Raw genomic sequence first — 26234 nt, 5'->3', positions numbered from 1 at the left:
ATTTGCTGTTCATCTCCTGTGCTCCCCTTGCCATCAATAAGAAAATCATTAGAGCCTTTGAGCAGACCTTTGTCTCTTAGGGTGTTGATAGAGAGCAAGACTAATGGATGCCTGACTGAACTCACAGTGGGAACCTACCGCAAATTAATCTCTCTCTCTCTCTCTCTCTCTCTCTCTCTCTCTCTCTCTCTCTCTCTCTCTCTCTCTCTCTCTCTCTCTCTCTCTCTCTCTCTCTCTCTCTCTCTATGTCTGTAGAGATATATCTATATAATATATATATACACAGTGCTGTCATTTGGGATTTATCTTGATTAATCACACCTAACATACAGGTTTTAATATTTTTATGTTGTAATACAAACACATTTAATCTCCAAGAGAATGTTGAAATAACGTAGACAGTATATTTTAAATATTTGTTTAATGGCGTCATTTTACTAAGCATTATAAATGAAGGCCATTATCACTGATACCAGTGCTGATACTGTCTCTATTACATGGATTTTCCCCCCCTTTTAGTTATTAAATATAGCCATTCAACATTACAGTGTAACTGTAAAAAAACACTGGCAAAAGCAGATTTGGGTTTTTTGTCAACACAAGGGCTGGGTAAACATAGGGTGGAACACGTTGTTATTTTTACCCAGCATAATGGGTTTTGATAATTTTTTTACTATAATAATAGCTTTTTTTACTTCATACATGAACCAATGTTTACGGGTTTAACTTAAATTATCAACAAAAAAAATTAAAATGCTCAACGGGTGCGATCCCGTTTCCACTGAAACGGCTCTAGATCTCATGCTGGTGCGATTGCATCATTTCCCGCAGTCTAACTTTAGACCATCGCCCTGCGTTTCTCTCTTAGCCGAACCATAACCTGTCAATAAACAATCAGTGTACAGTTTTAATGACACATTTTAACATCATAAGTATTTATATTCTGCATCTTTTTGAATAAAATCATAACCTTTTATTCAAGGCATCATCAGCGCTTCCATCATCACACGAAAAGACCAACGCGACACTCATGGTGACTCACGTCGCGCCCCTGTATGTTGCTTTGCGTAAAGTTAAACAATATACAGAAAAATAACCAATTTATAGATAAAATAAAATGTATAACCTATATTTTACCAAACGCATGCACCAATTTGACGGAGCTGAGAACTGCTCTTTCCTGAAGAGGTTCCAAAAAGCCTGTGATAAATAGCTCAAGGTTGTTATATCTGACCCAGGTTGTGGGTAACACAACAACTACCCAAACACTGAAAAAATAACACAAAAAAGAGCTACATTTTGATTTGATTCAGTGTGAAAATAATTTAAGTAAACTTAAAACAATCTTCACATAAACCCATTGTAATAAATGTCACATTTAACTGTGCCTTTAATATATAAGAGCTCAACGCTAAGGTGTATTTTGTTTTTGTTTTTTGTTTTTTTGCAGGTGGAATGGTGCAGATTTTTACCTGCCCTGTTAAATTTCTTTTGTTTTTGACCCATTTGACCATGTAAACAGTGCTTTAAGATTTTTTCAGGTCTGAAGGTATACAGAAATTGAATAAAGTTATCAAACACAATCTTCACTGCATAAATTATGAATTAAATATAGATTAATCCTTATTAAAGCTACAAACATTACTCAGTCAAGAGTAGTGAGTGATCTTCCTTTGTCTTTTGTTCTTTGATTAACATTAATCACAGACAGCAGAAGGTTTATTAGGCTGCTATGGAAGCTTGTTTCCGCCAGGATGAAACCTTTTTAAAAGATAATTGCGACTGTTCGAGCATTCATGCTTTCAGCAATTTAAATCCCCCAATCAGAGCTTTTCTGCTAAAATAACACACATTCTATCCGGTGTTTTACTTAAACGTGTGCAATCTGGCAACCATGTGGCGGCTCTCTCTCGTGCATGCGTGCAGATGATCTCAAAACCCCAATTAACTAGTAAGCTGCATTTCAGCAATGCTAAGCATTTTTTTATGCTTAGTTTCATTCAGACCTGTAAAACCGCTGGACAATGTTTGCCCTTAAATCAGCCTCATGCCTTCTATAAAATATTGTCTCAAAAAGTTGTTATATTTTAAATATAAGCCGGGAAATATTGACAGCTTTTAGTAATACTGTAATGTTTAATGGCTCAAATTGAGGGGGAAATCCATGTAATGGAGACATCAGTATCAGCACTGGTATCAGTAATACTGGACCTCTTCATTCATAGTGCTTAGTAAAAAAATGCCATTAAACAAATATTTAAAATTTAATTGTGTCTTTATGTTGTTTCTATTATTTTGTAGATTCAATGTGAAAGTATTACAATATAATAATAATAATAAACACTTTAATGTTTATTATTATTATTATTATGCCCCTAATGTTTAATGCTTTAATTACAGAAACATGTGTGATTTATTAGTTTATAAATATGGGAAGTTAAGCTGGGGAATTCTGGAAATATTCCAAGTTTGAAACATTTGGGGTGATTTATATAAACTGTATCATATACAATAATAAATATAAACAATTGGTTTGGTCATAAGCAGACATGCATGCAAACTAATACACATCATAAAAATGTTTGACTTTGATTTATTTGTGAGTAGAAATAATTCTTAATAAAATAAACATATTCCCTGCGATTTCCTCTCAAAAAAGGACCCATTAAAAATGTGAAATGAAAGAAATCCCCACAAAAAAAAAAGTGAAAGCAGATTCAGGGGCCTGAAATTAAACTGAATTTGCATTAACTCTGGTTGCAATTACAATGTTTTGTTTTTTTAAGTTCCCTGTTATAACTCCAATTATGCAAATGTCCAGTTTATTCCTATTCATTCCTGTTAAGTGGAATATATTCCTGTTAGTTTGCCATGGAAAGTTTCTAACTTTAATAATTCCAAGAATATTGCAAACCTACCTAGAATATCAATGTAGAACAAAGACAAAAATCAAGGCACTCTTCTTCAAATTATTAAAAAGCCTTTATTTAACTGGATATTTAAATGTAAAAGACATGCCAACCTAGAATATCATCGAGACTTGAAGATGTGTTCTGTTGACTTGAGCTAGTAAGCACCCTAGCACCCTAGCACCCTAGCAACCATATAGCACCCACCAAAACCCTCAGCATTGTGCTGGTACGTTTTGCAGCAAACACCAGTCATATTTTTTTTAAGAAAGCCTACTCTTATTACTTGTATAATATGTAATTCCCTGTGCTGTTATGCTGTTATTTGGGTTGACCACACAAATGAAAGGAACCCTTGAAGAAGAACTCTCAACGTTTGCCTTAAACCTCATCAACATGCAACCCCTCTCTGAAATGCGTGAAAGTGATTTTAATCAATTTGAGAATGCAAGGGATACTTTAGAGGCTTAAAAGAATAACCTGGTGAACATAAGTGATAATGGAAAAAAACTGCATTTATTCATTTCAAACACAGGATTATGATAGATCATTCTTTCTGTGTGGATGCGTTTTTGTATTGTTTTGCTTATCATTTGCAGTAAAGGTCAAAAAGATTTTTCAAAACTGAATATGTCTAAATTAAATAAATGTGTCTCACATTTTCCATTAGCAAGACTTCCAGTCTTTAATAACAAACTACTATTATATGAATGATTCTCTCATATTTAGGAGCAAATTGGCAGGTGTGTGTGCGCGTGTGCGTGTGTGTGTGTGTGTCCTTGTTTATATTACATTGTGGGGACCAAATGTCCCCATAAGGATAGTAAAACCTGAGATCACCAGGCAGCGGTCCCCTTTTCAAAAGGCTTATAAATCATACAGGATGAGTTTTTTTTTTTTTTTGAGAAAGTAAAAATGCAGAACGTTTTCTGTGATGGGTAGGTTTGTGGATATATATATATATTAGTGTTGCACGATATACCGGTACTAGAAAAGTATTCCGATACCCTGCTATTACAAAGTACGATATGGACTTTTATTAGTACCGGTACTTTAAGGAGGACAGCGCTAATATGAGCTGTATTTTTTAATGTGCTTGGATGTGTGACAGCAGGTGTCAGGACGTGTGCAGAGCTCTGCTTCCACTGTTCACTAAACATTGGAAGTAGTAGAAGAGTTAAATATATACACGCAGCGCATGACAGAGAAAGCAACAGAAATATGCACGCATGAGGAGAAAAAGCGTTGCGCGGGACATGCTCGCGCCACCGGACCAAGGGGGTAATCTAGCGCTCGGAAAGCGTTCCACCCCTAGGGGCTGCCATTGCTAACCAAGCCATCACCTGCTGTTAGCATCCCATTGACTCCCATTCATTCTTGAGTCACTTTGACAGTGAATAACTTTATATCTGAGGCGTTTAAAGACTCCATGTGTCCATTGTTTATTTCTAAAGAAACACGACAATGCATAAAAGGCTCCGTTACCTTGTATCTTACACTATCGCCCCGCAGAAGCTGTTTTTGTAAAAATAGGCTAACGATTGCATCATAACCAACGCGACTCTGTCGCACAGTTGAGAAATTACCATATAGACAGGAGGAGACGCTCAGAAGCAATCTTTTACTGTCTCTGAGACAGTCGGGGGGACGTGGAGACATAAAGTCTGATAAAGTCAAGGGAGAAGAATGGGGAGAAGCCGATAGTGAGCCAAAAGCAACGGGAGAAAATATTTAAACAACGGGATTCAGATTTCCCTTTCCACAACTACTAGAAGACCTACAGCTGTCAGACAAGAGGCTCACGTCACATCTACGTCATCAAGCTCAGTCTGAGTCTACGCAGTTCGCTCAGCCATCAGGAAGTGAGTGCCTCCTGATTGGCCTCATTTTCCGCCGTTGAAGTCAATGGGATAGCTCTGTCCATTTCTTTTACTGTCTATGCACCGGACTCTGATCTGAAGCGCGCGCACGTGCCTTTCAGACAACAAACATGCGATCGCCCTTCAGTTCTTTCGCGGATTATTATTTGGGTTTGAATGGTCAAACATGTTAAAATGCACGGTCTGGCGAGTATTGAGGTAAACACAGTCGGATATGTCTTTAGTGAACGTATACAGCTGAGGTAATTAGATCCGTGTAGGTCTTAAGCCAGACCTAATATTCTGTGATTAATGTTAAGCAAACAATGAAAATTAGAAAACCACCACATACTTGGCTAAATAGCTAAAATATATTTATTAAGAATCAGTGTATAGTTAAATTATAGAGTGAAGACTAAGTAAGCAGTTTTATATTTGATTATTTAATTTCTTTCTTGGCTTGACTTGTTAAATAGACCTAATGAAGCTGAAAAATAAAGCACTGTTTTGTCATATTGTTTAATTAGCATTTTTTGCTTATTTTTAAAAACAGATAAAGTTAAAAATCTATATTATAATTAGAATATTACATTTAAAAAATATTAAATTACTCATATCATAAAATAAAATTTTGGTCATCCCAACCTGTTGAGAAGTGAAAGGTTAGTGAATGATAACATGATTGATAATGATGATCTCTGTAAAGATCTTCTCACTGGCATGTAGTTATTATAGCAATAAGAGAAGCAATGGTAAAAAAAACCAGGGCAGGAACATGCTGGCCAAGTGAATTTATAGTTAAAAATAAAATAAAACAATGAATAATAAGTTCTGTTGTCATATTATTGTCATATAATTACCTGTTTTTTGTTTGTTTTTTACAGTGCTATCGATTAGTATCGGTATCGAGGTATTTTAGTCTGGTATCGTATAGAAGTCAAAAATGTGGTATCGTGACAACACTAATGCCAATACCAGCAAACTTCCTCTTAAGCCCAGCTGTTCTCTACCAGGGACTCTCAGGATGTAAAGTTTTCAATAACATGCATGGTGTGCTTACAATATTGGCGGCATCTCAAATGCAATGGAAGTGACCAGAGCCCATCAAACCAGCCAATGTTGATTATATTTCTACTGGCCGTAATTGAGGTGGATGTAATGAGAGGTGACAGAGTCAGAGTCTCTGGTCATAAATGAGTGGCAATGAGAGGTCTGTGTGTGGGGGTTTTGCAGAAGATGAGAAGACAAATGAGTTCCTCAGAGTAAGCAAAAGACCATTAATGGAATGTCATGTCACACATATATCACACTAAGCAATCACAGGCTCCACACTCCAGATAAGCCATAACGTTACTATCTGTCCATAACAATGTGTCATAACCACACGTGACATGACAGCATTCAAATTGAGCTCGGTGTGAATAAACCCGTGTATTCTATGACAAAGATTGTTTCGGTCACTCAATTTGAGTATGTACTTAATCATTTTGTTGCAAGTGCAGTGCTCTTGCAGAGAGGCTCCGCCTGTGAACAGACAAGTTGCTTGTTGCTGAAATCTTTTCGCAATTCGTGTTCTCAATCTTTCACAATGCTAATGTGTTCTGGGTGGCTGCTACTGTATGTAGTGATTTTTTTTTTTTTTGAATACTCAGTATATGTGTTTGCTCTGTCCATGCATCTCATCCGTGATTGCTCGCTCATGTTTTATGAACGTCCCGACCGTATGTATTTATGGGCCATTTTCTAAATATAGTGGCATAACTTGTCCCTTAAATTTTCAGTCATAACAGTTTCAAATCAAACTTCACATCGATGGCAACATTTTTATTTATTTTTTCATTGATATTAATGTTAAAAATGTGATGTTCCTACAATGCTGAAAAACTTATGTAAAGGTTGGCTTTTTACATTTTTTATACTGTATTCTGAGGTCAACTAATGACAATTGTGTGTTTTTTCCTAGGGCTGTGTATTACCAGAATCTGGCGATACAATACGTATCACAATACAGGGGTTACAATGTGATATATTGCGATATTGTAATATTGTAATTTTTAAAATATTTTTTTAGAAAGATAAATTTAAAAGAATAAAGAACACACCATATGCATAAAACATGACAAGTAACTGTTTTATTTAATAATACAGTTAATACAGTATCATTTATATCACTATTCTGTGCAATCTAAGTAAAAGGAAATAGTAAAGTGCCTGCAGGATTCTTTATGTGTATATGTTTTAAAGGTTCACACTATAGCAGTTTTTCATTTCGTAACTATTTAGCAACAGAAAGTGCATCGTTCATTCATTCCATGAGTGAATGACTGTTTGTTTTATATTTAATACTGTAAAGCTGTTTTCTTTAAAGCAGTCTATTGTATAAAGTGCCATTTCAAGTAGACTACTGAACTGCAGAGCTGGTGCATCATATCCACATCGCTGTGATCAGATGCTTTCGTTCTGCTGCCACTGCTGTCAGTTTTGGTGTGTGTTTTTTTTGTTACTGAGAGGAAAAAGTGCTGTACATATTCTATCGAAACTATCGGATGTTAAGTGAGCTCTCAGATTCAATGTTTCCCGATTTTGCAAACAAAATGACTCTTGTCGATTTCCTTAGTGGCTTCTTTATAGCTGAACTCAAAATGAGTCCACACTTCAGCTCTGTATACCGCAGGAGCAGAATAATTATATTGTCTTGTGAGCTGGGTTTGCTAGCGTTGAACTTCTCCCGCTCTGTGTCAGTTACGTTCTGAGATAAGGCGGCCATACAGTCTGTGGTTTAATTCGAACACAAAGCCAGGAATCTTGGATGTAAATAAATAAATATATAATATCGATACAGTGTTTTTGAGAATCGATACAGTATCACCAAACAAAATATCGCAATACTCACGTGTATCGATATTTTCTTACACCCCTAGTTTTTACATTTAAAATCATCATTACTAAATAAAGTAATAGGCTATTTTCTACACTGGTTTTGATGGGTGTGCCGCACTGGAGACTTGTTTTGAAAGCGGCAACCAGAATGATTCTCTAAATCACAGGGATTGTAAACTTCTTTATCAAACAAACACAATGATTTATTTCTCATCCACCCGCGATTGATTGGAATATTATTTCTGTATTACTTGGCCCGCCTGATCGGTGGATATAAGCGCAAAGACACACACACACACACACACACACACACTCAAACACACACATACACATACATGTGTACACGGCCAGATCAAGAAAGAAATATTATTTCACTATTTGAGATTCATTGGCCTGCCAACAGGCTTACGTTTTGGTAGCCCGTCTGGAAAACACATAGCCCTGAGACTACTATTACATATAAAAAAGACGTTTTACTCACATAAGTGTGTTGCACCATTACTGTCTCTAATTTCTATCAATGGGGGGAGGGGAATGTATCAACTCGTCTTAGTTAAGGGAATAACATAGTTTAATATGAAAAAGCGGTGAAGTATCCCTTTAATAAATACTATAATATTATAAAAATAATACAAAAATAACACAGTTTTGTGAGAATTTGTCACTGGTGTTACAACCATTTATTTATTTGTGAAATAATATGATGAAATATGCCAAGTAGTAATCAAGATGTTAAGAATTACCATCAGCTTCGATAAGAGAAAACTAAATTGAGGATTACGTGTATGCTGACAAAGCATTGACAATGTTACCTGAACAACTACAGTAAATCCGTCCATCTTGATTGAATCTTGGAGGGCAGTTGCAGCTTGGTCAGATAGCAATCTGATCAATAGAAGCATGAAGTGACTAAGTGTAAATATTCTGATCCCCAGATAAAGCGTAGCATATGTTCTGGCAGGTCACGTTAGTCAAGCTCCCATCAGTTGACTATTGGCTGATCACGCCTATACCTATAGGAATATGATGTCTATCCCAGCAGACATATATAAGCTCCTTCAGTATTATCAGCAGCTATCGTGTTTCTCCAGAGCTCATTTATCCTCCTCCTTCCCCAGCTCCTCCTCTCGTCAGGATTTGGAATTCTAATTCCCTTTGAATCAGACTAAATTCCCATTAGACATTAATTAATTAGACCAGACGTTAATGATATCTGCAATGTATTGTGTTCGTTATTGCTGCTCTCTCTACTCTTATCCATGATCGGCTGCATGGATCCGCATGGAGTTCTTCCCCAGAACAGAAACATACCGCCGAACCAAACTGTAATAGTCAATCAATGATCTTTAACGATTGTGTTCCTGACAGAAATAGCTCAGATTGCTCATTCAATACAGGGATTTTTTTTTTTCATATTGCATTATACAGCAGAAAAAAAACATAAGGTAAGTGAATCTTGACAATCTTGACAAATTAATTGAGTATTTAATTACAAAGACTCTTAAGTCCAAATTTGTATCCTCATTGATACCTCCCTTTAAATTACCACCTGTCATCCAATTCAGAGTTTAAACTGCAGCAGTGAAGACAAGCCCAGTCTATGGTCATGTGACCAGCCCAAAATAACAGAACCGGCAAGGATAGAGTGGATACGATTTTGGTTCTCGCTAATTCCAGCACTGTTTGTTTCCTTCCGCTATACTGGCAGAGGCCATAATGCCTTCTGTCCTGAAAAGCTGGCACACTGGCAGCTAACCACAGGGAAACATAATCCCAGAAGACTGTTCACCGGCAAGCTCATTACTTCCAATTTCTGTGTTGTGGACAAAAAATTAGAATAGCTTTGTTGAGATCAAAGCAATCTCAGTATTGGACATTCTTCTCAAGGAAATCATTCTGGTCCTGTAAGTCCTGAAATGCTGATGGCTGTCAAGGCGTATTTTTGCAGGTTGGCCTTCCCTCTCAATCGAAATTTACAGATGGAAAATGCACTTCAGGTGGACATTGTTAAAGTGTAAAGTGGTCCAGAGTGGCAAAATAAGTGAGGGGTGTGTATATGATTACAGGTTGAGTGAGCTTGTGTAATGCCGCTCTTCAGCTGACGTGAACATAAAGCAGCATGGCCTGAAGTTAATGGTAATAGATGGATAATCCTGCTACCCTTCTATTTTACATTCTACCACACATTATTCTTTCTTTCTCTCTGTATTCTTCTATAGTTACATTCAGACAGTCAGTATTTACCAACAGCTGTGACTCAAATTGTTTTGCACATACAAAAAAATAATCCAACAGGAGTGGATCAAATAATGTCTGTATGCACAGGTAACTGCAGTCAATCCGTGTGACAGTTGTGCTGTAACCACAGAAACAAACAATAGTAGTAAATATAAAGATTATGTAATGTGATTTTTTTTTATTTTATTACTATTGTAAACTGTTTGGGGCTGCTTTCATCCTACTTCCAGTTCTGACCCAGTCCAGTTTTCTCAATATTTTATTTCTATGTATTATACGGCTCTGTGAAATACTTGATTCTGATTGGTTAATCGTGCATTTCAGCGATATGTTATTCCCAGATAACAACAGTCGAATTTGAATAATGCAGCCAAAAATATACTGGCAGTGACATACATTTTGTGTTTTGCAAAGTTTATTGCTTCATTATTTTTTCTCCATATGTTTCCAATGTATACCGGAAAACAATAAGCATTTTTAAAAGTTTTTAAATGTTTTTATTAGCAAAAATTCAATATATGCAGTGAGTCGATATTTACAGCGTTGACCCTTCTTCAATAACTCTGCAATTCGCTCTGGCATGCTAGATATCAGATTCTGGGCCAAATCCTGACTGATGGCGCTCCATTCTTGCCTTATTGGTGCTTGAGGTTGATCATAATTTGTGGACTTCTTGTATGCTCGTCTTTTGAGGATTGACCACTGGTTCTCTACCATGAAAATAACTTTGCACCAGTCTTCTGCTCTCCAATCATTGTACATCCTGCATAATTTCAGTCTGTCCTTGATGTTTTTCTTGAAGAGAAGGGGCTTTTTTGCTACAATTCCTGACAGAAGGCCATTGTGAAAAGTCTTGGCCTCGCTGTGTGGAGGCATTTACACCCACCTGCTGCCAATATTTAGCAAGCTCTGAACTGGTGAACACATTTCTTTAGCTGAATCCTCAGGAGGAGATTCTGGACACTCTAGTCTAGGAAGTTCTGAAGCTTGCTTCATTGCAGCTCGACCTTTCTTGTTGAAGTTCTTGATGGAGTTCTTAATGAGTTTCTTTTAGGTGCAATATTCTTTGCAGCATTTCCTTGCATGTGAGGCCAGTTTGATGCGAAGCAAATTTTTTTTTTTTTGGAGATAACCATTTCTAACACAAGAACACAAGGATTGGAAGTGATTCTCCCCTCCTTTTATAGCAATAATCTTCTCTTATAATCAAATCAGAAAGTAATCTCACCTGGCTAGTACATGTTCACACTTTCCAATGTGCTGATGCTATGATACGTGAAAATATGTTAGCTGGTCATTCTGTGCCAAGGCCCAAAAGTTATTTTTTAGGTTTTTTTTACCTGCATTTTTTTAAAGCGCTGCACTGTATTTACAATGTAAAGGAGACTGACACATATGCGAAGATATTGTTGAATATAATTATTTTTGTTTTGTGCAACAACAAAAAATAAGTTTGAACCACTGGTGTCAATCTTAACAATGTCTGTTCTGCCTGTCTGGGCCTGGAAAGTGTTAATTAAAATATCTTTATTTGTTCCGAAGATGATCGAAGGTGTTACTGGTTTGGAACAACATGAGGGTGAGGAATTAATGACAGAATTTAATTTGTGGGTGAAATAACCCTTTAATAATGTGAGCTAGCCAGTTAGGCAGAAAATTACACAATATGCTAAACTACATTATTTGGAACACCTGGTTGAAAGTATACATCAATATTTTAATCATACTTACAGGTTGTGATTCTGAGGAGCAAGCTGGTCCAAATAAACTGATTCTGACCAGTTTTTTAAGAGCAAGCGTTTTGTGAATCCTGTGTTGAACACTGAGATTTAAGAAGCAGTCGTCAGTAAAATGATGTGTTTGAGGGCTGGTCAAGATGTTTGTGGGCAATATAGGCAGGCATTATGCAAATGTATTTTCTAGTGATGTAGAACCATCACGCAGTGGGATTCAAAATACAAACGCCTCGTATAGACGGTTCACAGTCATTTCTTTCTTTTGGGAAACAATAACTTTATTTATCTTGCACTTTTGCCTTTACAACTTTGCAGAATAAAAGAGCTATATCACACACTGCATGAAAGGGCATTTTCCAAAAAAACATAGGGGCGTTTTAATGAAATCCTTTCAGGGAACTATATAAAATCACTTTAAGACTCTAAGACTATCACTTAATTTGGTCACCTGAAAGTAAATCAATTCGATGAAGTTGAAGTTAAGTGAAAAAATTATTTTAGTATGAATTGATTTATGTAGAACGGATGTACCATAAAAAAATCTGGTTATCAAACTTATGTCTTCAATCTTATGACCAAAATCATATTTAGTGCTTCAAACACATTTGACCACTCGATTTTGCTGTAGTATGAACATTGTACCAGTGTGTTTGCTATGTCCATTTTTCCTGTCCTTAACACCGATAATCTCCTTTGTGTGTAAAATACCGTAATATAATTCAATTCATCGTGATTGCGGAAAAGTAAAGCCCATCACTGATGGCAGTGGTCTGTGCATTAGAGATTGAAGTCATGCATTGCTGGTACCAGTTTGGGTAATTAAACACAAGCCTGGTTTAATCCCGCTCATTTCTCTCATCATATAAGAATACGCCCACGCAAAAGGGAGGAGGACATATGGCATTAAAGTTCAACAAAAGCATTCCTACATCATGGCTCACTGTAGCAACAGCTGTTGCGGGTGCAAAAGCTTAGGGATTTAGATATAGTGTCCTTAATCTGATGTTGAAGTTAAATCAAAATTCAAACCACATACGTTTTTTCCCCTCAGTTATTCTTATATATATATATATATATATATATATATATATATATATATATATATATATATATATATATATATATATATATATATATATATATATATATATTGCTTAGGATATAACTGGGAATGGTTAGTTGATTACTCCAATATTTCTAATGTAGGGCTGTCCCGAGCCGATCTCAAGGATCAGTATCAGGGCTGATTAAGCATTTTTTAACTGATAAGCATCGGCCTGATCCTTTATTTTACATCAGCTGTCACGCAGGTGTCATCCAGTGGGTGACGGTATTAGGGAGGTTAACCGATGACCGTTTGACCGATGGTTGACCATATCAACGTTAACCGATCAAAGTTGTCGGTTAAAAAAATAAAGTTTCTATAAATTAGGCTATTATAGACAGTGGCCTAAACGCTACTACAGTTAGCCATCTCATTCCAAAATCTTTTTGTGTGAAGTGATCAAATCTCTCACACTCGAGTTCTCATAACTGGCCTGTTTGTACTTAATAAACCAATAAAAACATTTGGGGCGAGGTCACAGCGTTTGGGTTGCAGCGCGCTAAAGGTTTGCAAAAAGTAAACAGGCTAAAACACTCGAGGTTAGAGCCAGGGCAGACGACAGTATGAAGCGTGCATTCCGCATAAGATGGGCTTACATTTGGAAATATATTACATCTACATTTCAGTGGTAACACATAAGGTGTTGATCATCATCTTTATTTATTATTGTTAGCACTACCTCAAACTAAAGCAGCGTCTCTTCGGAGCTGTCATTTTCTTAAATGAGCCGCGGCAATGTTTCAAATGAGCTTCTAACGCTAGACAAATGCCTTTATTTTCAATGCGATCACCTTGTACCAAAACTATTTCGAAACTAAGGAGCCATTTGTCCTGCGATTACAAACAAGCTTCTCGGCGCCGCGTTTGCGGGACTCATGTTTCGCGCTGTAGGGGATTTTAAAAAAGGTGACGTGAGTGGAAGGGAGGCGGCGGCGCCGGGACAGTGTGTGTGTGAGAGCAGGAGGCAGAGCGGCAGAGATCATAGAGAGATGCGACAGAGTTGCGAAATTGCAGGCGCGGCTGGCGGCTGTTATTTTAAATAGTGCGGCATATTTTAAACTAATCGGTTAACCGGTTTCAACCGGCTAATGAGACTTGGTGGTCGTCAAGAAAATGTTTAGTTTTCGCATTCCTTAGACGGTATGCACCTTCACGTGGTTTTGCAAACAGCCATAAAAAGGAAGTGAAGAAGTTTAAATGTGAGTGCATGAATGTGAGCATGTCACAAGCATGATCAAGCTTCCATGTTTAGCCTATTTTATGCGCACTTTTGTAACAAATGGTTTATTTTCTGTTTATTTTGATCTACCAACTGAGACATTGTTACCATAACGCTTTACTATGGTTTGCATCTTGTTTCAGACTTGACTGACAGACCGGGATTCTGACACCGTGAGCTTTATGCTTTCTAATTTTATCTCCATTTTTTCTTTTTTGTTTCAATTATTCTGCTCATTTTACAAATAGAATACAAAAGGTTTCCATTCATGCCAAATATTAGCTCATTTTTGATTTCATGAGAACTACACATTCCAAAACAGTTGGCACAAGTAGTAAAAAGAGGCCAGACAAGTTACATGTAAACACAGTATAAGGAACAGCTGGAGGACCAATTTGCAACTTATTAGGTCAATTGGCAATATGATTGGGTATAAAAAGAGCCTCTCAGAGTGGCAGTTCTCTCAGAAGTCAGGATGGGTAGAGGATCACAAATTCCTTTTCTTTGGGCCAAGGCTAATTTAAAATGGACTATGGCAAAGTGGAAATCTGTTCTGTGGTCAGACGAATCAAAATTTGAAGTTCTTTTTGGAAAACTGGGACGCCATGTCATCCGGACTAAAGAGGACAAGGACAACCCAAGTTGTTATCAGCTCTCGGATCAGAAGCCTGCATCTCTGATGGTATGGGGTTGCATGAGTGTGTGTGGCATGGGCAGCTTACACATCTGGAAAGGCACCATCAATGCTGAAAGGTATATAGACGTTCTAGAACAACATATGCTCCTATCCAGACATCGTCTCTCTCAGGAAAGAGAGTTGCATTTTCCAACATGACAATGCCAGACCACATACTGCATCAATTACAAGATCATGGCTGCATAGAAGAAGGATCCGGGTACTGAAATGGCCAGCCTGCAGTCCAGATCTTACACCCATAGAAAACATTAGGTGCATCATAAAGAGGAAGATGCGACAAAGAAGACCTAAGACAGTTGAGCAACTAGAAGCCTGTATTAGACAAGAATGGGACAACATTCCTATTCCTAAACTTGAGCAACTTGTCTTCTCAGTCCCCAGATGTTTGCAGACTGTTATAAAAAGCAGAGGGGATGCCACACAGTGGTAAAATGGCCTTGTCCCAACTTTTTTGAGATTTGTTGATTCCATGGAATTTAAAATATATTTATTTTCCCCTTAAAATTATATATTTTCTCGGTTTAAACATTTGATATGTCATCTATGTTGCATTCTGAATAAAATATTGAAATTTGAAACTTTCAAATCATTGTATTCTTTTTTTTTTTATTCACATTTTGTACATTTACAGATACTAAATATTCAATGACTCAAATTGGGAGCACAAAAAAACCTGATCGGGGCATCCCTAGTCTAATGCCCTTGAACTGAAGATGTTCTCTGCACAGTAGAGCTGAAGGCCAACTGCTAGGAGTCCACATGAGATGTGACTCAGATTCTCATGGCCACATTCATACGAGGCAGAATCAGCAGGGAGGTTAACTTTTGGAGAAGTGACCCTACTGGAATATTGACTTTACACTTAATGGGAATGGGAAAGGTTCAAAAATGTAAAAGAGAAAAGGAAAATTCTCATCTCCTTGTAGTAATCCGTTGTAGACTGTCGCAATCAAATCGACTTTGCAGCTCATTCTGGTGAAGAATAGTCACTTAAATAGGAAAATATCATCAGAATGTCGTTCAAAATCGACAGTGTGTGTATTGTTTTTGGCCTAGTTTATTTGAAATCATTGGTATAATCACAGACTGATGAGCATCAAAGTGCCTCATTTCTTTCTCCACTATAAGTATGTAATGTGAGTAAAATACCATACAGATAATTTGTCAATCAGGGTATGCTCAAAAATCTTTTTTATCGAAAGGTACTTTAATATCTGATATGACATTATCTAAGTTTTCATTCACTTATAAAACTTTTGACTGTTTCTGATATCAGATGAGCAATTTGCATAACCAGGTTGAAGTATATTTGCTTTGAAGCAAGGCGGAGTCTTTATCACATTGCAATCTTCAATGGGGCATTTGTGGCCAAATTGTTAGGAAATCCGACTGGTAACCCAAAGTGTGCTGGTTCGATTCCAGTATGGTCTACTCACCTAACCCCTCATTGTTCTCCCCCTGCCACCAAAGCATAATGGCTTCTCACTGCTCCGGGTGTGTGTGTCCACAGTTTGCAGTGTGTGTGTTCACTACTCACTACTCTGCTCCTAATATGTGTGCATTGACTTAAATGGGTTAAATGCAGAGGTCAAATTCTGAGTGTGGGTTACCATACTTGGCCTTCACATGTCACTTTCCCCTTTCACTTTCATTGGCAATGTGCACTGCAGTGAAGCATGAAGCGGCAGTGCAGACCATGAAGGAGCTCTAATAACAGGTCTGTTCTGTTATCGTTTTTAAATCTTATTCACAGTTTACTAATGTTTCTAAATTACATGCTATGGTCACTAATACAAAATGTTAATTTTGTTGAGCACACTCCAAATGTAGTCTCAGCAAAAAAATCTTTCCATTTTTAATGAAGGGGAGTTGACTGGGCATGTGAGAGCAGAAGATTTAAAGTCCAAAAATAAGGGCCAGTCTAATATCCATCATACACTATATATTTTAAAATGAATCACATCATTTAGCAACAGTCATCCTGTTTTATTAATATGATATTCTAATATCGATCTAGATTACTCCAAAGTACAACAAGTCATATCAGCCACTGAGTGAACAGGGTAAAGTAATAACTTTCAACACACTCAAACGTATTTAGTATGATTGTTTTAACCATGTAAAACAGCACTGTGTTTCCCCACATACACAACAAAAAGTGCGGAAGCGACCGACTTCCGCATAAGCACAATATAATCTCTGAGTCTGGTGTTTTGCACAGATCTCTCTCATTAGCATTTGCTCCCAAAGGCTTTCGCTGCGTCCGGCTTCATACCAACATAACGTTAATAAAACTTTAATAAATCTCATTCATGAAGATGATTTCTGCCCGAGTCCCTTAGATTCCTTTTCATCGGCTGTGGAGGTGAAGAAACTACAACTCCCATCAAGCTTATGCCTTTGTTTTGAATAAGCGACATCTGCCGCTAAAACTTACATACTGTGCCTTTAATATCAATGTTTAAAACTGTTGTGCAGCGTAATATTTTTGTGGAAACCGTGAGACACAAGATTCTTTAAAGAATAGAAAGATAGAAAGAATCGAATTCATGTTGAATGTTTTTTGGGGGGGGGTTTTGTGAAAGTGTTGATCAATTTAATGCATCTTTGCTGAATAAAAGTATTTTTTCTTTTAAAAACATTTAATCTTACAGACCCCAAAACTCTCAACGGTACTGTAACTCGAAGTGAAATTTACAATTATGCTTAAAAAACTTTCAACGGTACTTTAACACGAAGTGAAATTTACAATTATGCTTAAAAAACTTTCAACGGTACTTTAACACGAAGTGAAATTTACAATTATGCTTAAAAAATTATGCTTAAAAAGAAGTGCTCATTGTAGCACTGTGGTACCTTGTAAAAACATGTGCAGCCCTGATAGCCAATCAAATTAAAATTACAGCTTGCCAGATTAAAAAAGCTCTTTGCCTTTTTGTGTACAATTGACATCAGATGGTCTCTGGAGGAGCAAAATATGTTTTGAACAGCTTTCTAATTGCAATGGCATACCGTATATGTGCTGTGGTCTGCCCTGTAGATGAACTGCTTTGTTGATGTTTTTATGTCTGTTTCCTCACAGCTACGCTCGGCACTCTGGACTTCAGCCTTCTGTATGATCAGGAGAACAATGCTCTGCACTGCACTATCAACAAAGCCAAGGTAAGAACCTCCTCGGGAATGGGCATGTGTGACAAATGCAAATATCCAAATCCAAATGCTCTTTTTGGCTGCACAGTATTTTGAGGCTAGTGGGCTACTTCATAAAACTCTTTCCTCCTTCTAGCCTTCCTTTTATAGAGTCTATATAGATCTATAAAGTGAATGATTGTGCCCAGTTCTCTTTGTAATAGGGGACGATGTTCTCCGGGGGGGATCCCTTTGGCCTGCATTTGCCTGTGTGCTCTCTTCTCTGTTGTGGTGTGGGAGGCATTTCCTCTGACAACAGACTGCTGCTAGCATCTGCTGCTGTCCGTTTTGCTTAGTATTCAGTGTAGACCGGCTTTTTCCCTCCAGCAGTATGCTACAAGCAATCTCTCTCACATTCCCTTTCATTTTTTCCCCCCCCCCGTTTCTAATGCTGTTTCTCACACGTTACCTCTGTACCTTTGTGGCCTTGAGTGCAAAACACTGCAATGAAATCGCAACACTTCAGTAGTTCCCTTTTTTTTTTTTTTCTTGCCTGTATTTTCCCAAATATTTCTGTCAGTAGGCCTATATACAATCGCTGGCCACTTTATTAGGTACACCTTGCTAGTGCTTGGTTGGACCCTGTTTTCCTTCAGAACTGCCTTCATTTTTCATACCATAGATTCAACAAGGTGCTGGAAACATTCCATATTGACATGATAACATCCCGCAGTTACTGCAGTTTTTTCAGCTGCACATCCTTGATGCAAATCGTCTGTTCCATCACATCCCAATGGTGCTCTGGATTGAGATCTGGTGACTCCGGAGGCTATTTGAGTTTAGTGAATCAGAATCAGAATCAGAATCAGAAAGAGCTTTATTGCCAAGTGTGCTTTCACACACAAGGAATTTTTTTTGGTGCTGAAGCTTCCAGTGCACATAAACAATACAATACAACACGGTAATAAAAAATTCTAAGAAGAAAAATATGAAGAAAAATATGAACAGTATAAGGTCACGGTTACGTTTAGTCAGAAGACATAGATTATGAGCATTTACAGTATTTGGGTGGAGAGAATAAATATAAATAATAAATAATATAAGTAATATAAGTAATCACCTGAGTTTAGGAGATATTGCACTAAAAAGTGGGAATAATTGCACTTACAGGCATTTGCCTTGGGGGGGGCTAACTGTTCAAGAGGGAAATGGCCTGTGGGAAGAAACTGTTCCTATGCCTAGATGTTCTAGTGGCCAGTGATCGGAGTCGCCGTCCTGACGGTAACAGTTCAAACAAGAGGTGTCCAGGGTGAGTGGAGTCTGTGATGATTTTACCCGCTCTCTTCCTCACTCTGGAAGAGTACAGGTCCTGGAGGGTTGGCAGTTTGGCACCAATAATCCTCTCTGCAGTCCGGATGGTACGTTGCAGTCTCCTGATGTCTGATTTGGTAGCTGAACCAAACCAGACAGTGATGGAGGTGCATATAACAGACTCAATGACAGCTGAGTAGAACTGAATCAGCAGGTCCTGTGGCAGGTTGAACTTCCTCAGCTGACGAAGGAAGTACAGTCTCTGCTGAGCCTTTTTCACATTGGAGTCAATGTGATTGTCCCACTTCAGGTCCTGAGAGATGGTAGTTCCCAGGAACCTGAATGACTCCACTGCGTCCACAGTGCTGTTCATGATGGTGAGTGGGGGGAGTGCTGAGATGTTCCTCCTGAAGTCCACTATCATCTCCACCGTTTTGAGCGCATTCAGCTCAAGGTTGTTATAACTGCACCAGACAGCCAGCTGTTCAACCTCCAGTCTGTAAGCAGACTCGTCACCGTTCTGGATAAGGCCGATGACAGTGGTGTCATCTGCAAATTTCAGAAGCTTGACAGAGGAGTCTTTAGAAGTGCAGTCATTGGTGTACAGGGAGAAGAGCAGTGGGGAGAGAACGCACCCCTGGGGGGCACCAGTGCTGATTGTAAGAGTGCTGGATGTGAGTTTACCCAGTCTCACTCGCTGCTGCCGGTCTGTCAGGAAGCTAGAGATCCATTGACAGATTGAGGATGGTATGGAGAGCTGGGTCAGTTTGGCTGTGAGGAGATCAGGCATGATGGTATTAAAGGCCGAACTGAAGTCCACAAATAGGATCCTTGCATAGGTCCCAGGTCTGTCGAGATGTTGCAGGATATAATGCAGTCCAATGTTGACTGCATCATCCACAGACCTGTTTGCTCTGTAGGCAAATTGAAGAGGATCCAGCAAGGGTCCAGTGATGTCCTTTAGGTGGGCCAATACCAATCCACATATTACTACTATTACTACACATGAACTCATTGTAATCAGAAGATGTATGGACTGTAGTAATAAAGGGATGGACATGGTCAGCAACAATACTCAGGTAGGCTGTGGCGTTTAAACAATGCTCAATTGGTACTAAGGGACCTAAAGTATGCCAAGAAAATATCTCCCACACCATTACACCACCATCACCATACTGAACTGATGATACAAAGCAGGATGAATCCATGCTTTCATGTTGTTTATGTCAAATTCTGACCCTACCATCGAGACTCATCAGACCAGGCAATGTTTCTGCAATCTTCTATTGTCCAATTTTGGTCCGTGCAAATTGTGGTCTGTTTCCTGTTCTGAGCTGACAGGACTGGCAGTGTCTTTTTTCAGCTGTTGTAGCCCATCTGCTTCAAGGTGTTCGTTCAGAGATGCTCTTCTGCATCCCCATTCTGATACTCAGAGGTGTGTTTCCTATACAACAACCTAACTCACTGTACAATGCATTGTTGAAGAAATCAACTAGCTAGTCACGACTGGTTCCCAAAACCATATTGTCGCAAATCTGGCGTTCAACCATGTTGGTTAATGATGTCATGTGGTGGAGTAATAACTTCTTTTAGTTATGTTTTTGCTACAGACATGGCATCTGAGGAGTAATTCTCATTTTTCTCAGTTATTTTGCTTTATTTCCAGATTCAATCATAGGCTCATTCTTACGTACTAGAGCACGGACACACATGTGCACTCTTCAAAACAGTGCTTTAAAGGCCCACTGAAGTGCTTTGGAACACACCACATTATTTAATGTGTTGACCTAATTTCCCCAGAAACGGCTCCAGTTTGCAGCTCCTCCCCTTTTTTGAAACAGCCAATAGCGTTTTGTTAGTATACAGTTTGATTAGAACCTTTCTGTTTTGTAAAGCCAGTTTTCTCTAACACTTTTCATCATAATCTCCTCCATATCGCTTTGAAATACAGCATTCTGTGCAGAGTTCAAATAGGTCCGATATGTTTGTTGTCTGCACCGACTCGTGCATATGATCCGCGCTGCGCTCTCGTGTCTGTAGTATAGCTTTAGACCAGAGCTGTTGGTGTGTGTGTGAGTGCGCACTGCTGCGGTGCGTGAAACTAACTTGAAAACAGACTTTATTCGCCTCAACTGAAAGCATATTTACACTGAACCGTTTCCTATCACATATATAGTGTGCGGTGTCATTCACCGTGTAGAAATGAGTAAATGCGTGAATAACTGACCGATTTCAGCCGCAGCTTCAGCAGTGTAGGGGCGGGCTTTAGATTGTAAAGAGCTTTTGATTGGACAGAAGATTTGATGAGAAGGTGAAGTTTGCGATGATGTCATCAAAATCTGTAATTCGTTTTAACGGAAGTGAGAGACTGTAAGGTTTGAATGCTTATATCTCCTAAATGCAAATTTTGTCATTGTTTTGGAACATACCAGCTTATTCATAAATTTAAGACTAACATAGTCATACTAAAATCTAAATAACTTTAATTTTGATTTGAAAAGCTAAAAGACATAAATTATATTTTTTTTGTATTCAGAAATTCTATAATTAGATTGTACTAAATGTCAGCTTGGTTATTTTGCTCAAGATAAGGATTTATTAAGTCCACATGTCATGCAAACAAGAATCTCTGCTTCTAACCGCAGCTTGAGATCTGTCACTCCGACCGCACAACTTTGTGATGCTGTTTGCGAATGTTCATGGAACTATGGTTTTGGAAAACGTGTTGAACTATGCTGATAATGAACTTGCGACCATAATTGCTTTTGGGAAACAAACCCTAGTTTGAACTTCAGAAGACCGTCGTCTTGACCATATCTACGTTTCTAAATGCAATTGAGCTGCTATCTAATTGTTTGATTTGGATATTTGCATTAAAGGGGTGGTTGCATGCAATTTCACTTTTTTTAACTTTAAATAGTGTGTAATGTTGCTGCTTGAGCATAAACAGTTTATGCAAAGTTACAGCGCTGAAAGTTCATGCAAACGGAGATATTGTCTTTTAAAGTTATGGCAGTTTATTGCCTACAAAAACGGCCGGTTTGGACTACAACGAGCTTCTTCCCGGGTTGATGACATCATAAATTAATTAAATTAATTCATTTTTGAAAGTGTGTAACTCAGGCCCTGTGTGCTTTAGGGACCTGCAGACAGTTTGGGCTATTTCCACTAAATTACAGAAAATAGTGGAAAAAATAAGTTTGTTTGTGTCATGTTGTATGACAGATTTATTCAAATGGACCTGAAGGGATGACCCCCCCCCCCCTCCCCCGACCCTGCTACCATGCCTCCCCCACCCCCTCCCTCACCATATACAGTGATATAAATGCAATATTCCAGTGTCATTAAAGTAATTATAATAACTGTAAGCAGCCCAAACTGTCTGCAGGGTCCTAGAGCACACAGGGCCTGAGTTACACACTTTCAAAAATGAATTTATTTAAAAAAATCAGAAAGCGCCTAATTTTTGTGGGGGTTAAAACCGCTTACACAACATATACTTACATGTTTATCACTTTTAGCAGTGTTTTATGTAACTTTAAAGGGTTTCCTGTAAAATGACACCAGCATTTTGAACCTAGACCACTGTATGTGTGTATGGGAGGCTTTTCAATTTGGGTAGGCCAAATCCAGGCGGAAATGGCACCAGAGTTATTTAGTGTAAATGCATTACTTTGTGTAAGACAAATGTCAAAGTGATGCATATCTCCAGAAAGTAGAGACTCTAAGCTTTGAGATGGTACCACTGACATCATAGCTCCTCCACAGACATAGAAAATGGAAAGTAAATACATGACAATGTCATTCCCGTCCCTGTATAGGGTCCGTGGAGTTTAAGAGGTTAAGTGTACTCATGTAGAAAGCAGGGATGTGTGCGACATTAGATCATGAAAAGGCCCTCACGATATGCCTTTACAGCAGTGGTTCTTAAGCAGAGGGCCTCAAGATATGTTAAATGATTTAAAATAAGACAAAACATGAGCTAAAACAGTAAAAGATTAAGAGTGTAAGCTAGCATTGTGTTTACTTTAATTCGATTTTTTCAATAGCTGTCATTTTTATTTATGAACCAGGATTGTCCCTCTCTAGGCACGCTTACTTGCACACTTCTTTTTTTTTTAAATCATTCCGATTGAAAGATTCAGTGGACTGTTTACATGAGACGTTATCTAAACCGTTCTGTGGTTTACATGATGCCTTTTAGTCGGAAACATTTTGTAATATGCGTTGAGCGCACAGTTTGTCTGCCGCATCAGAAATGTCGTTGCCGTCCTCTCCAGCAGCTGGAATGTGTTCACGGTTGCTAAAGCAACTCTCAACGGCCACCAGGACTTATACAGTTTTATTAAAGCTATTTATTTGTTGTAAAGTGTAATAATCATCAAAGAAAAATTAATTATTCTGTCAGTTGAAGTAAAAAGTGTGTGTGTGTGTGTGTGTGTGTGTGTGTGTGTGTGTGTGTGTGTGTGTGTGTGTGTGTGTGTGTGTGTGTGTGTGTGTGTGTGTGTGTGTGTGTGTGTGTGTGTGTGTGTGTGTGTGTGTGTGTGTGTGTGTGTGTGTGAGCCTGTTTATGTGATTTATGAGGACACAAATTTGTATAACTACATGGGTATTACACTGGTATTACACTATAAATGTGGTTTATGAGGACATATCAAATGTCCTCATAATTCAAATGGCCTTAAAAACATACTAAATGATGTTTTTTTGAGAAAGTAAAAATGCAGAATGTTTCCTGTGATGGGTAGGTTTAGGGGCAGGGGCAGTGTAAGGGGATATAAAATACGGTTTGTACAGTATAAAAACCATTACGCCTATGGAGAGTCCCTGTAAACCACATAGACCAACGTGTGTGTGTGTGTGTGTGTGTGTGTGTGTGTGTGTGTGTGTGTGTGTGTGTGTGTGTGTGTGTGTGTGTGTGTGTGTGTGTGTGTGTGTGTGTGTGTGTGTGTGTGTGTGTGTGTGTGTGTGTGTGTGTGTGTGTGTGTGTGTGTGTGTGTGTGAAATCAAAAAGGTTGAGAGATTTTTAGTATTGTGCCACAGTGCACATTGTATCATTTGCATGGATTTTGAAGCTTTGTCAGTTTAAACTTTGAAATGATTTTGCACACATACTGTTCTGACAAATGGTTTTCTGAGTTTACAGAAAGAGTACTGGCTAATTAAAAATAATTGTTCTTGTCTTTTTGCACCTAAACTGTCAAAAGCACACAAGGTTCACATAAACACGTTTAGTTATTGCTTAAGTGACAGTCTGGGGTAAAATCTGATGCTTGTCAATATATTAGATCCCTGCATTAGGTGTTAAAGTGACCTAATATACCTGCTGCTGCTGTCCATGTTGTTAATGCTGTCATATGCACGTTTAAATCTTTTTTCTGGCACCAACAGAGGTTTTTTTTTAAGGCAACTGTTATTTTAGAATGTAAAATAACAGAATGGTGACGCATCATTGCTTGTCACTTGACAATAGTGCTGTATGATTGATGTATTGCATTTATAAAAAATTTGATTTTTTTTATTAAAAAATTCACAAACTTTTATGAAATATCTAATATTCTGACCATCAAATACATGTAAGTGAATGTGTTTTGTCGTTTAAACACCTTTATAATGATGATGTTAGCTGAATCTTAACCCGTGGTGGGCATCGCCATGTTTGTGCCGCAGTTTAGCGAATCAGATGAGCGGTGATCTGAAAGAATAAAGTAAACAGTATAGTTACCTACACAATGTGTATCTGATATCATTAAAATATCTGATATTGTCAAATTTTATTTGAAAGGATTATAATTGCCTCTTTGTGTTTGTCCTATTGTTTGCAGTCTGCATTTTTTGTCCTTATTTTTATAACAAAGATTAAAAAAAATATAATAAAAAGAAAGTGAAATAAGATTTAGATAAGGTCATATTATCATCCACCCTTATGTTGCTTACTGAATTAGCTTTTTTATATTTTGAGTGTTTTCAGATTTAAATTAAGTTTCAGGTGTTTTGTTATATGCTTTTGACATTTGTATTTTTATACAAATAAACAATATTATTATTTAAAAATAACTATTTATGTTAAATTTATTTTTAGTTATGTTATATATGTTTATTTTTTTATTTCCATCTTCAATTTTTTTAGTTATTTGCAAGGCATGGTTTCTAATTTTCATTAAGTTTTTTTGTCTAATATTTATATTTTACTTTATTGCAGTTATATATATTAAAAAAAAAAAAAAAAAAATATATATATATATATATATATATATATATATATATATATATATATATATATATATATATATATATATAAATTATATATATATATATATATATATATATATATATATAGTTTTGTTTAATTATAACTCTGCTTTTAAATAAAGATGGGTTAAGATGGTCTGTAAGATTAGTGAGGTAAAGCAGAATGTTTATTTAGATATGGATTACATTTTTTTAGAGTGCTTTTAAGGGATGTCAGACTTCGTAGACTTCTGAGATTGTCCCATTGCATATTCCCTAGACCTCTTTTTTTTTAAAACATTACGACAGTTTTGTGCAATGAAAGGTTACGTTTATTTAACCTATTGAATATCTGTCAGATACCCAGCTGAAGGGCTGTGCTGTGCATCCATATATATCAAAAAATGTGTCTGGAGGGTTAGACCCTAAACCACCTAATTATACAGGGCTTCCATAAAGTCGATTCATCAGTGCATGTTATTCCAAAGAAAAAGAGCATTTCTCACAGCGAGGCAATCAACAGATTGTACTATAATTGCTCTCGTCAGCCAGTGTAATTTCTAGCAGCAATGAAAGAGAGAAGAATACCAAAATCTTGTCCATGTTTGTTCAGTTAGAAAAGGTGCAGCTCATTCTAGCGGAGGGCTCTTTCTCAGACGTGTGCTCATACCTGTTGGACGAGAGCCACTGATTTGGGTCTCTGGGTGTCTTTCTTGCACTTTGTTCATTCTGTCTAACACTAAGCACGTAAATGTGCTGACATCTTATCACTCTGTAAGCCAAACACTTGTTCACATTATTTATTTTCTTTTTCTACTACTTCCTTCCACTTTCAATTATGACATAACACTCAGACAATTAGCCTTGCTTGGGTTTGATTAAAAACTAAAGAAAAACAGGGTTTGATGAACCCTGAAAGA

General features: G+C 37.5%; 1 protein-coding gene across 3 annotated transcripts in view; it reads left to right on the top strand.

Moving 5' to 3' along the window:
* doc2b (double C2-like domains, beta) overlaps positions 1–26234 on the top strand; it is a 288545-nt gene that overhangs the window by 159640 nt on the left and 102671 nt on the right. For all 3 annotated transcript variants that reach the window (XM_067437770.1, XM_067437769.1, XM_067437768.1), the window contains one exon: positions 17726–17805. In XM_067437770.1, coding sequence (XP_067293871.1) covers positions 17726–17805 — 80 coding nt within the window. The remainder of the gene's footprint in view (positions 1–17725; positions 17806–26234) is intronic.

The sequence above is a fragment of the Pseudorasbora parva genome, chromosome 3, assembly GCF_024679245.1.
Source record: "Pseudorasbora parva isolate DD20220531a chromosome 3, ASM2467924v1, whole genome shotgun sequence".
NCBI classification, from domain to species: Eukaryota; Metazoa; Chordata; class Actinopteri; order Cypriniformes; family Gobionidae; genus Pseudorasbora; species Pseudorasbora parva.
The sequence above is the reverse complement of the archived record's forward strand: the minus strand, read 5'-3'. Positions and strand labels throughout refer to the sequence as shown.